The 12,799-nt window shown below is 39.3% G+C and overlaps 1 protein-coding gene and 1 long non-coding RNA gene across 2 annotated transcripts; one reads left to right on the top strand and one right to left on the bottom strand.

Annotated features, from left to right (window-relative positions):
- On the bottom strand, positions 1 to 1,094 carry LOC140021767 (uncharacterized). Its single transcript, XM_072073059.1, has 3 exons — positions 603 to 1,094; positions 419 to 490; positions 1 to 338 (listed from the first exon to the last, which is right to left on the bottom strand). The coding sequence occupies exons 1-3, from the start codon at positions 1,068 to 1,070 to the stop codon at positions 87 to 89; spliced, it is 792 nt and encodes a 263-aa protein (XP_071929160.1). The 5' UTR covers positions 1,071 to 1,094; the 3' UTR covers positions 1 to 86.
- A 7,957-nt stretch (positions 1,095 to 9,051) lies between these two features.
- LOC140021777 (uncharacterized) lies at positions 9,052 to 10,155 on the top strand. The gene is made up of 2 exons (XR_011825757.1): positions 9,052 to 9,297; positions 10,045 to 10,155. It is a non-coding gene; the product is annotated as an uncharacterized lncRNA (long non-coding RNA).
- Positions 10,156 to 12,799: the final 2,644 nt, after the last annotated feature.

Here is a 12,799-nt window from a genome sequence, read left to right on the forward strand (position 1 = left end):
TCAAAAAAGGACAATTCCTACTGTCAACTTCAGTCCATAATCTACATCAAAATAAAAGATCCATGCAAGGCATCTACTATGAACATTTATAGTAGTTTGTTTTTCCCCTTCATTCTTGAAGAACCAGCAACTCGTTTGGTAGCAGCAGTAGCAGCAGCAGCAACTTCCATGTGGACAGATTTGGCTTTGACAGGCATCTGCACTTTCTCTTGCTCTTTTCTTGAATGTAGTGGTTGGCTGTATTTCACTTGAGATCTTTTTAGACCGAAAACTTCATATAAATTAGGAGACGCTGGGACAGAACTTGTAATAGGAACATCTTCCAAATGATTAGTCCCCTACACCATCCAAATAAATAATTAGAAAATACTATGATAAGATAAACTTTGTTGCTGTGGCAAACATGTACCAAACTCACAGTTGAATTTGCAAACTCTGTTGCATCATGCATTGACCCATCTTGAACTCTACTTTTTGCATGTGGTCTTTTCTGCAAAAGAAAGGAAAACATCATCAATCAGTGACTCAATTTTTATAAACTATTGAATAGAAGGTGAGAAAATGAAACTGTAACATAAAAAAAGTTGTAATGAAAGGCTTACTGTTCTTTTGGCAGACTTATTATTTGGATTCTTGTCAAATATTTGGGGAGTACATGTAACCAGAACCTCAGTGCGATTAGCTTCATTGCAGTCTCCACTGTCAACTTCATCAGATCTTGCATTATTGGCAGCTTCATTGCTCTGTATACCAGATCCTGAGGCATTGTTTTCAGCCTTTTTAAGCTTACAAGATCTCACGTTGTGATCTTTTTGCAGACAGTATTTGCATCTTATTACCTGCCCCACTCTACTCATTTTCTTGGCCTTTTTTTCCTTTTCTTGCTGGTCCTCATCAGCAGTCCTTCTCCTTTGTTTTTTAGGTCTTCCAGCTGTTTTACCATATAAAGGGGGTTTTGGACCATCAACATCAGTCTTCTCCCAATTTCCTTCCCCATTCATTGGACAAATAGCTCCTTCATAGCATTTTAGGTATGTCTCAACTGTATACCAGTTGGATAGATATAACATGGGATCCTTTTTAGCTAACCAAAGTGCAGCAATTACATGGGGACAAGGAATTCCTGTCAGCTCCCATCTCCTACATGAACAAGTGTACTCTTTAATATTCACAGCATAATGATCACCATATGAGTTGGAAACTTCATACAAGTCATCATTTGACTTGAAAGGAAAACACTGTGTTGCCTTATCCATTCTTTTTTGTACTCTCTCAATGATTCTAGGACAATACAGAGAGTCTTTCCATTTCTGTCTAGCAATGTCTCTATTCTGCTGCATTCTTTGCATCATATACAACCTTAGTATTTCCAGCATTTCAATGATTGGCTTCTCTCTAGCATCCAAAATTTTACTGTTGAAACACTCACAAATATTATTCAATAGGACATCACACTTCGAATGGGTGCTAAAGTATGCTCTGCTCCATTGAGATGGTGGTTTATCATCAAACCATTTGGCAGCATCCAAGTCAATTGCTGCCATGTCTTCTATTTTCCTGCCAAATTCTGCTGGTGTAGTTGCTTTTGCAGCAGCCCACAATGCTCTCCTTAGAGCTTCACCTTTGAACCCAGAAGTAGAAAAGTTGTTGTGTAAGTGCTTTACACAGAACCTATGGGCTGCATTTGGAAAAACATGACTACAAGCTTGAATTAGTCCCTTTTGCTTGTCACTCATGATAGTCCATTCATAATCTCTCTCAATTTTCAAATCCTCTTTAAGCAACTTGAAGAACCATGTCCAGGATTCCTTGTTTTCACCGTCAACTGCAGCATATGCAACTGGAAAAATGCTATTATTAGCATCTAGTCCAACAGCAATTAATAGAATCCCCCCTACTATTCCTTTCAAAAATGTGCCATCTACCCCAATCAATGGCCTACACCCACCTAAAAAGCCTTGTTTCACTCCATGAAAACACATATAAAGTCTTTGGAACCTTTGCTGCCCTTTTGGAGTGCCATCCACAGTCTTTAATATGATAGAGCTACCAGGATTAGATTTCTGAATTTCATGCATGTAGGCTCCTAACTTGCTGTATTGGTCACTTTCACTACCATGAATAATGTCCAAAGCCTTTTTTCTAGCCCTATATGTTTGTTTTTTTGAGAAGGAGCATTTGTTTTCCTTCATCACTGTTTTTCTAAAATACTCCATATCTACCTTAGGATTGGATCTAAACTCCTCACAATACTTTCTACCAACCCATCCAGAATTTACAAGTGGATTTTCATAAGTAAAGCCACATTTGTGAATGTCCTCAAATGTCCTAATTTGCACACTTCCTTCCCCACCCAATTTTTTAGCATAGATCTGCCAATTACAGCCTTCATTTCTGCATTTTGCCCTCAATCTAACCAAATCCTGCTTCACAAATTTACAAGGCCTCCCCTGTCTCACACTGTAGTTCGTAATAGCTAACTTGCACTCTTTGATGGTACTAAAATACATCTTTAATTCCAATTTTGGATTATCCATGTGCTTGGGATTGAACACAACAAACCTATTACTACCATTTTCATCATCAGACCCATGTACACTCTCAAAATCTGATTCAGAATTAGGGGCTACATCATCATCTTCAGGTTGAACCAAATCAGCCTCAACCTGTCCTTGTTTTGCCGAATTAGTTTGCAATTCCTTATAGTGCTCTACACCCAACCATTCAGCATTTTTATCTATGTTACCATCGAAATCAGCATCATCTTCTTCACTTTGATTATAATCAGAATCTAACGCTGAGAAGAAAGACTCACTGGATGAATCAGCTTCATTGTTATCATTCCCTCCCCTTTCATGGTCATCATTTGCAGTTTTATCTTTACCATTACTAGGACTTTTTTCATTCTCATCAACCTCATAAGGATCATAGCCAAGTTGGTGAACCAGAATTTCATGGAATGAGACTTCAACGTACAAGATAATTTCCTTAATTGAACCAGCAGTCCTCTGAATATATCCATTTAATTCTCTACTATTGTCTATCCTTTTAAAGCTATTGTTCTCCCAACCATAGTACACTTTGTGACCAAAGACACCAGCAGCCTCAATCAATCTATCCACTTCAAAAATACTCAAACCTATACTCTCAATGTAATCAAGGACACATACATCTCCACCCTTATAATGTGGTTGAGGAGTGTAAAAAATCAACCCCCCACAGTGACATTTTAGTGTAATCAGTGAGCTACCTTGTTCTGATAATTAAAAAAAATTGTATATATCAAATACTGAATAAGTAAACAAACCACAACTTTCATATTCTAACAGAATCGGATAAACCATATGTTCTAACCATTAAAAAAATTAAACTTTTCAAACAATGTCGATCAAACATTAACAAGATTACATCTACAAAACAGGGAAAAATGGCCCATATGTATCATATTCAAAAAAAAATGTCAAACTTTGTAGCTGGACCCAAACGAAGTCAATAAAAGGGACCACAAGTTTAACAGAATCATACTTTTTATTATAACATAACCATCCAAAAGGGACCACAAGTTTATTATTCAAGCATAGATGTTCTAACCATTAAAAAAATTAATCTTTTCAAACAATGTGGACCAAACATTAACAAGATGACATCCACAAAACAGCGAAAAATGACCCATATGTATCATATTCAAAAAAAATGTCAAACTTTGTCGCTGGACCCAAACGAAGTCAATAAAACATCATAAACAGACCACATCTACATGCAATGCCAAAAAAGGTCAAACTTTTCATCATTAAAGCTTTAATTAACAAATACTAAACCTGGACAGCTTACCATAATTTGGGGGTGCACAATTTTCCAACTCTTTCTTTCGCACCGACATATTTCTCCACTTTCTTACTTTAATCACAGGGCAGCAGGTCAGCTTCTTCGATCTTCTTTAGTCTTGGAGGAATGCGATTTGGTTGTTGCCGAAGTGAAAGAAAAGGGTTAGAAGAGAGCAAATCAAGTTCAGGTTGGTTTCGTAGAAGGGAAAGTGGAGACAGCTGGATACTTACCTGATTTTGTTTTTGTTCAGACAAAGAAAAAAAGAATACTTAACGGTCCGTTTAAAAATTGGCAAAATAGCCGTTTAAGGATAACATTGGTCAAAAATTATTAATTCAGACATCAAATGTGTTGAGGCCAAAAGTTGAGGGACGAAATGTGTCCTTACCCCAAAGTTTAGGGATGAAAACCGGCATTTTCCCATTATTTGAGTGCATTTGGAGTGAAACACGAGTGCAAGTGAAACAGTTAGGGAGTGAAGTGAGGATATTTGTGAATTATTTTCTGGTTTGCTAACACTTGGCAGGGCAAAAACGAAAGACATGGAGCAAGCTAATCCAACCACAGATTACAATGAAAGCCAAGCTTAAGCGGATTAGTGAACAACAAATAGAGGAAATGCACAACCGCTTCGATGAACTCTCCAAGAGCTTCACGAGAGGCTCTCGCTCTAGATCTCACAACCGACATCCAAACGATACCAAAGGGGCAAATTATGAGGACTATTTGGCAAGTGAGGATGAAGAAAGTGCCGAGAGGCCTAAAAGGGACACGTCTAAGGACGTGCTTAAGGGACTTAAAACCAAAGTTCCTACTTTCCAAGGAAAAAGTGACCCTGAGGCTTACTTGGAATGGGAAGGCCGAATTGAAATGGTTTTCGATTGCTATAACTAGAGCGAGGAACAAAAGGTGAAGGTTGCCACTGTTGAGTTCACCGACTATGTCCTCGTTTGGTGGGATCAAGTACGGACTAGAAAGAGAAGAAATGGTGAACCGCAAGTCCGAACTTGGCGTGAACTCAAGGCCATGATGCGCAAGAGGTTTGTTCCAAACTACTATAACCGCGATCTCCATTCAAAACTACAAACTCTCACTCAAGGCAACATGAGTGTGGAGGATTATTACAAGGAGATCGAGATGGCCATGATGAGGGCTAATATCCAAGAAGATAGTGAGGCCACAATGGCAAGGTTTCATAGAGGGTTGAACTCTGACCTTCAAGAGGCCTTGAAACTTCAACACTATTTGGATATGAGCGACCTATTCGAATTAACCATCAAGGCCGAAAGGGGAAAGAATTGAGAAAGGGAGGCCGAACCAATACCATTATGAATCCGCAACCTTGGAGAGGAGGTCAGCCGAGGAGAACCTCCTATGAAGCTGGAAATTCGACAACACCAATCACTTCTAGCCGAAATCAAGGTAACTTCCCTAACCGAAATTTCAATTCTACCCCTAACAAGTTTGTTGATCTATCTAGGTCAACTTCAAAGTCGGCTCAAGAGACTCCTAAGCCTAGGAGTAGGAACATTAAGTGTTTCAAATGCCAAGGATTCGGACATATCCAATCTCAATGTCTGAATCAAAGGGTCATGCTCATAACTCACAATGGAGAAGTCGTTTCTGATGATGATGAATGTGAGGAGATGCTGACCTTGACCAAGGATGACTGCTTGGAGAATGACTCGGCCGAGGAAGAGTGTTCTCCCACTCAAGGGGAAATTGGTTGCTTGGTAGCACGACGAGTGCTAACCCCCCGAGTTAAAGAAGATGAGCAATTGCAACGAGAGAACTTGTTTTACACTCGATGTAAAATAAGTGGCAAAGTGTGCAACCTCATCATTGATGGAGGAAGTTGCACCAATGTAGCAAGTTTGCTAATGGTGGAGAGTTTGGGGCTTCCTACGACTAGACATCCACACTCGTACCGACTACAATGGCTAAATGAAGATGGAGAAGTGCGTGTCTACAAGCACGTACGTCTTCCTTTTTTAATTGGCAATTATATTGATGAAGTAGTATGCGATGTTGTCCCTATGCATGCCACTCGTGATTTTAGGAAGATCTTGGCAATTTGATAAGCATGTCACCTTTGACGGTAGGTCTAATAAGTACACTCTATTGCACAATGGTAAATACATGGTCCTAACACCTCTCACACCCGCACAAGTATATGAGGACCAAATTAAATTGCAAAGGGAATGTGACTTAGACCGTCAAAAGAGGAAACAAAAGACGGCCGAACCTGGAAATTGCTCCACTTCAAAAAGTGAGCATTCGACCAAGGGTAAAGTCAACACCCCTCGTGTTCCAAATGAACAAGCATTGATTAAGTCAAGTACTAAGAAGCAAAACATGATAATCAAGGCTAAGAATGTTAGGAAACTTGTGTATTCTGATAAGCCTGTGTTACTTCTGATATGTAAACATGTGCTTCTAAATGTTGATAAACTCGATAAGGCTTTTGTGAGAACCCGAAAATTTTCTTATTTTTATAGAATATTACTGGAATATTTAAATGATTATTCACTCATTTTCTTCAAATTATTTATTTCGACCATTTTAAATCCATTTATATGGAATGACGCCTCTTTATATTTTTAAAGCGTTTTGTTGAAAAATTCGCTTTTCAAAAATTTGTTTAGTCCGGAACGACGGGTGCACGTTTTTCTAGGCCATACTTGAATTGGGAGTGTATTATTTATTGGAGAATTAAGAACGATCAATAATAGATTAAGAAAGGTTAATGGAGGAATTAATACTCAATTCACGTGAGGACTCGTAAAATTATTATTATTTTTAAAAAAACCCCTAATTTTGGCTCAATTAATTATCTATTTGGATTTTTGCCCCGAATATTATTTTCTATCCTTATTAGACCTAAGTACATGGTTTTATAGCTTCGTTATATTTTTAAAGTATCTCGTTTCAAAAAATTATTTTCTTAGACGCTTGTTTAGTGAAAAAGTGAAAACGTGTCTAAACACTTTAGCCAATTGGGAATAAAATAAGTTCAAAAATTTGAGACATATACAATGGTCCTAAAATAGACAATTTTAGGTTTAAGCACACAAGTGGTAGCTAGTGGTACGATCGTTATAAGAATTTCTCGAAGGTTTCATTTTATTGCGCCTAAATTGGAAATACGTGTTTTCACGTGCGCGCTTGATTGAGGGACTTTGGACAATTATTTTGGGACAATTAAGAATGAATAAAATTTATATGAATGTAAGTGCCCTAGAGGTTTAGTGCACTAGTGCAACAAACGTAAGAGAAATCGAACACAAAACGCGCGCGTAGGGCACTAGTTGTAATTGATTTGACGTATTTAATATATTAGACGTCAAGCGTCTTATGTACGCAAAGGAACCAGCAATCTCATTTCATTTCTGCAAAGCTTCATGGACGGCTAGACTGCAACAAAGAACAACCGAAACCTTCAACATTTCCTCTTTCAAAGCTCATGCAAATCACCACCAAATCTTCTCAAAATTTAGCACCACTTAGCCTAAGCCTTGGAGTTCACATCTAGCTAAAAAGGGGAGGATTTGCACGGCTCACTTAGGAGCAAGGAAGAACCGAATCTCTGTCTTAAACATCAACCAAGAGTAAGTCTTAATCTAGCCTTCTAACTTTGATTTTTGGAAGTCTAGCATATCTTTTAGCTCTTGATCTCTTATGGGTTGTTGTGGATGTTGGAAAATTGTTAAACGTGGGCTCTATGAACTCCCACTTTGGGTTGATGGCTGTGATGATGTTTGATGATGGTTTTGTTGCTGAATTAGAGCTTAAGGAAGTAGATTAAAGGTGCTTTGTTACCAGAAACGTTATTGAACTCTTGAAACAAAAAGTTTCCATTTTACCCCTGCTCTGTTCGGTCACTTTAATGCAGAAATTTGAGGATTTAATGGCTTGATTATGTTGTTTACATGTTGTAGAAGTTGTGTACAAAATTTCGTTGAAAAATATTGAGTTTTGGTTGATCAAAAGAATTTATTTTCCAAAGCTAGTAATCTGGGAAATGGTTGCCGTCGTAACCAGACCAGTGTTCGTGTTTCGTCCATAACTCCGTACTCCGACGTTGAAATCAAGTGCCGTTAGCGGCATTTGAAACTAGACATTCCCATGTTTCCAACGGTGTATAATGCACATTTTGGTTTCATGTGTGTGAGCCACACCATTCATCTGAAGTCGGCTGTCCTGTTTCCCCGTTCTGCCGAAATGATTTGATGATGCTGCAACTTTAGGCTTAATTTTGAACCAGTTGCATGCTGAAACTTGAAACGATTTCTTCTGTGAAATTTTAACCCTGTGAATGTATTTTCTAACACTATCAACCATTCCCAATTCCGAGTTAAATTGAGGGAGTTATGATCAAAATACGGCGACTGCCTCGTTTTTGAAACCTTAGATTTGGACAGATTGCCTTAAGGATTTTTCCAAACTTTGGTTGATTGATTAACCACCTTTCCGAGGGTATTTTTTCATGAAATTTGATAGAGAGATACCCTTCATATGGGAGTATTATACTGCAAAATTTGGTGTCAATCCAAGTCCGTTTCGACACTTAATAAAAGGTCCAAAGTCGGAACCAAATCTGGAAATTTTGTAACCGTCTTGAATCTTTCCCAACTTTGAGCTACCATATCTTGGTGCTCGAAACTCCGATTCTTGAGACGCTTGCTCTGTCCAAAACTTTACTTGCACTTCTAATTGAGTTATAAGTTTCAAGGGCCGGTTTGCAACGAGTGATTTTTGCCGAATTTCCAAAGTTGGCGAAAAACCAACCCCGGCTCAATCCTGGTAATCTAGAACAGCAACTTTAGGCTCATTTTTGAATACCTTCCACTTAGATTCATGGAACAATGTCTTCTAAGGACTTTTAGTACTTTGGAAGACGATTCCAACGGTACCAAATTTATCAAGTTTCGATTTGTAGAAAAGAAATTATGATTTTTCAAAGATTTGACCAAAAATCGAAAATTCTGAAATTCCAAAGGAAATCCGCGAAGGAACTATTCCACAGAATCCGGCCAGAAACTGGCCGGATTGTCGGCCGGATTAGTGGTGAAGTTTGAAAAAAAGGAGGTTAGCCACTGCCTCCAATCCGGCCAGAAATCCGGCCGGATATCCGGCCAGGTTCCGGCCGGATTGTGGCGTGGCCAGCCCTCTTTCGATTTCGATCGTTCGATTTGCAATCGTTTTGCTCATACTCGTTTCCAACCAATGATTTTAAGGATAATAATCCGATTTTTACTCGAGTCCTGCACCCTTTTGAGAATCCAACTTCAAAGACAAGTCAAACGAAGTTTTCAAATATTTCCGAACCTTACCCGTGTCCAATCTTTCTCACCACTTGGGGACCTATAGTAATTATCTACTATTCGATGTTCAGGCACGCACGAGGACCTCCAAGAGGACCCTACCGTGGAAGTTTGAACTCTCCCTCCAACCTACTTGCTTGCATAACTGGTGAGTGTCAAGTGTATGCCTACTTGAACTCTAAAGACTTGATTCATGCTTGACTTACCTGATTACATGTTTAGCCTATTTGATTTTGGAAAAAATGGAGTCGAGTGTGTACTTAATCGCACTCGTCCTCATTTGAAACAAATGACTCATGCCTGACATGTTTTGCCTGGTTTATATGACCTGAAATACATGTTTAAACCTGTCAAATGCTTGAATATATGACATGGTATGCTATGATTGCATACGTCGATGGAGTGAATCTCCTCGACATTTACATGATACATGGGGGACGCCCAAACTCATAGGCCGACCTTGGAACTCGAGCCGGCATGGGCTTGGTCGGGAACCTTGGTAAACCATGAGATTTACATGATAAGCTTGATCTATTGAGAGATCTCGCTTGGCATACTCGTAAAGTATCGCCTTATAAATGTCGTGCGGGCCCGAAGTGGTGTATGGTGGACGGATGAGAAGTAAGTGGTGAACTACGGATATGAAAATATCAACCCGGTTGACGGAGAGTCATCACGGGGAGATATACAAATGACATCGGCAAATGTGGAACTTAGCTCCTGAGAGCTTCCATATTCTTGAATTGTTTCTGGTTACATTTTATCGGCGTTATTAATTACTTGCAAGCTATTACCTGAATTGTATTTGAGCTTGTTATCTGAACTATGTGTCCGCATGTGTGTTCTTGGCCTCACGAGCGTTTTGCTCACCCTGTAGATTTATTTTCCTTAACAGGTTTGAACTCGGAGGTAAAATGGAGAAGCCCTCTTGATGTACTTTTGTTTAGGGCTTGTTATTACTTTTGGTTATGCCTTTGGTTTTGGAATTGTACTTTTGGTATGGAAATGTGACCCTGAGAACTGTCACAATTGGTATCAGAGCCATATGCCGACAGTTGGGACTTTACGTCCTTCGTCTGGAAAAGCCCCGAGCCTCTCGTTCGTGAAGAGTCACGAAGCGAAACTCTCCGTAGGGGATGCCCGCGTGCGGGTGGCAAGCTGATAGGTACCCCGTGATGTGACCCTTTGGACGAAATGTAATCTGTATTCTGACGTGTGGTTTGGAGAATGGATGACTATTATTAAGTTTGAATACTTCCGCATTTATTGTATCTAAGTTATTGGCTTGTGTTGTGTGGTCCGGCTATAAGTTGAATGGAATTGTTTGAGTCCTGGCGAGAGCTAGGCAGGCGTCCCGCGGATATCCTTTGGTTCGCCTTAGGGAGAAGTGGGGGCGTCACAGCTTTGCCTTCAAGTGTAGTTGCCTTGTTGCAGAAATTCGAGGATGTGTTCCCTGATGAGCTCCCTGATAGATTACCACCCATCCGAGGGATCGAGCACCAAATAGACTTGATTCCTGGAGTACCATTACCCAACAAACCCGCCTACCGAATAGGACCCGAGAAAACTGAGGAGCTCCAAAGGCAAGTTGATGGCCTACTAGGTAAGGGTTGGGTTAAAGAAATCTTGAGTCCTTGTGCTGTACCTATTATACTTGTTCTAAAAAAGGATGGTACTTGGCGTATGTGCACTAATTGTAGAGCTGTAAATGCTATAACTATTAAATACCGTCACCCCATTCTTAGATTAGATGATATGCTAGATGAACTTGATGGTGCTGTTATTTTCACCAAAATTGATTTACGTAGTGGTTATCATCAAATTAGGATGAAAGAGGGAGATGAGTGAAAAACGGCTTTCAAAACAAAACATGGTCTTTATGAGTGGTTAGTCATGCCTTTCAGGTTGACTAATGCACTTAGCACGTTCATGAGATTGATGAACCATGTTTTAAGGCAATTCATATAAAAATTTGTCATTGTTTACTTTGATAATATTTTGATATATAGTCGCAACATGCATGAACACATGGAGCATCTAAGATTGGTACTTGACACACTTCGAAAGGCGAGCCTCTATGCGAACCTTAAGAAGTGCACCTTTTGTACTAACGAACTTGTGTTTCTAGGCTATATTGTTAGTTCACAGGGTATCAAGGTAGATGAATCCAAAATCGAAGCCATCCAACAATGGCCAACCCCAAAGTCAATCGCAGATGTGCGAAGCTTTCATGGCTTGGCTGGCTTCTACCGGCGATTTGTCAAGAACTTCAACACCATTGCTGCACCATTGACCTCGGTGACAATGAAAAATGACAAATTTCACTGGGGAGAAGCCCAAGAAAAAGCGTTCCTTACCCTCAAAGACAAACTCACACATGCACATGTTTTAACATTACCTAATTTTAACAAGACTTTTGAAATAGAATGTGATGCTTTTGGTGTAGGGATCGGAGCTGTACTAATGCAAGACAAGAGGCCTTGTGCATACTTTAGTGAGAAGTTGGGAGGTGCAGCATTGAACTACCCCACGTATGACAAGAAATTATACGCACTTGTAAGAGCCTTGGAGACATGGCAACACTATCTCCGTCCAAGGGAATTCGTGATACACACTGACCACGAATCATTGAAATTTCTCAAGGGACAAATGAAACTGAGCAAGAGACATGCCAAATGGATAAGTTTCATTGACACCTTCTATTATGTCATTAAGTATAAAACCGGTAAAACGAATGTGGTAGCTGATGTTTTATCTCGTAGACATTCCTTGCTAGTTTTTTTTTATGCTAAATTGCTTGATTTTGAAATGCTAAAGGAGCTTTATGTACATGATCTTGATTTTGGTGAAATGTATGCATCATGTGCTAAGAGCCCTTACGGAAAATACTTTTTGCATGAAGGATTCTTGTTCTATGTTGATAAGTTGTGTGTGCCAAATTCTTCTATTCATGATTTGTTGGTTAGAGAGGCACACGGTGGCGGTCTCATGGGACATTTTGGCATTGTTAAGACTTTAGCAATGTTGCAAGAGCACTTTCATTAGCCACACATGCGGAGAGATATTGAACGCATGGTTGGTAGATGTGCTACTTGCCATAAAGTTAAGTTTAAAACGAATCCATATGGCATGTATACCCCATTGTCAATTCCAAAATATCCTTGAGTAGACTTGTCAATGGATTTTGTGTTGGGACTATCTAGGTCACAAAGGGGTAATGATTCCATCTACGTGGTAGTTAATAGATTCTCAAACATGGCACATTTCATCCCTTGCCATAAAACTGACGATGCATCTCATATTGCTACTTGTTTTTCAAAGAAATTTGCATTTACATGGCATGTTTCAAACAATTGGTAGTGATAGGGATGTAAAATTCTTGAGTTACTTTTGAAAAATTTTGTGGTCTAAACTTGGCACTAAACTCTTATTTTTTACCACTAGTCATCCCTAAAGTGATGGACAAATTGAGGTTGTCAATCGCATACTTGGGACTTTGCTAAGGGCTTTAATTACGAAGAATCTTAAATCTTGGAAAGAGTGTTTGCCGCATGTTGAATTTGCTTATAATAGAACTGTTCATAGTGCAACACACTACTCACCATTTGAGGTTGTTTATGGATTTAATCCCCTGACCCCTCTTGATTTGG

This window comes from Coffea arabica, chromosome 11e (assembly GCF_036785885.1).
Source record: "Coffea arabica cultivar ET-39 chromosome 11e, Coffea Arabica ET-39 HiFi, whole genome shotgun sequence".
NCBI classification, from domain to species: Eukaryota; Viridiplantae; Streptophyta; class Magnoliopsida; order Gentianales; family Rubiaceae; genus Coffea; species Coffea arabica.

What these genes read in the sequence shown, in the direction of transcription:
- LOC140021767 (XM_072073059.1), bottom strand. Translation starts at nt 1,070, where the DNA reads ATGTTATATCTATCCAACTGGTATACAGTTGAGACATACCTAAAATGC. An exon ending in ATAAGTCTGCCAAAAGAACA is followed by an intron (nt 491 to 602) that starts GTAAGCCTTTCA and finishes TTTCTTTTGCAG; the next exon opens with AAAAGACCACATGCAAAAAG. An exon ending in CAGAGTTTGCAAATTCAACT is followed by an intron (nt 339 to 418) that starts GTGAGTTTGGTA and finishes TGGATGGTGTAG; the next exon opens with GGGACTAATCATTTGGAAGA.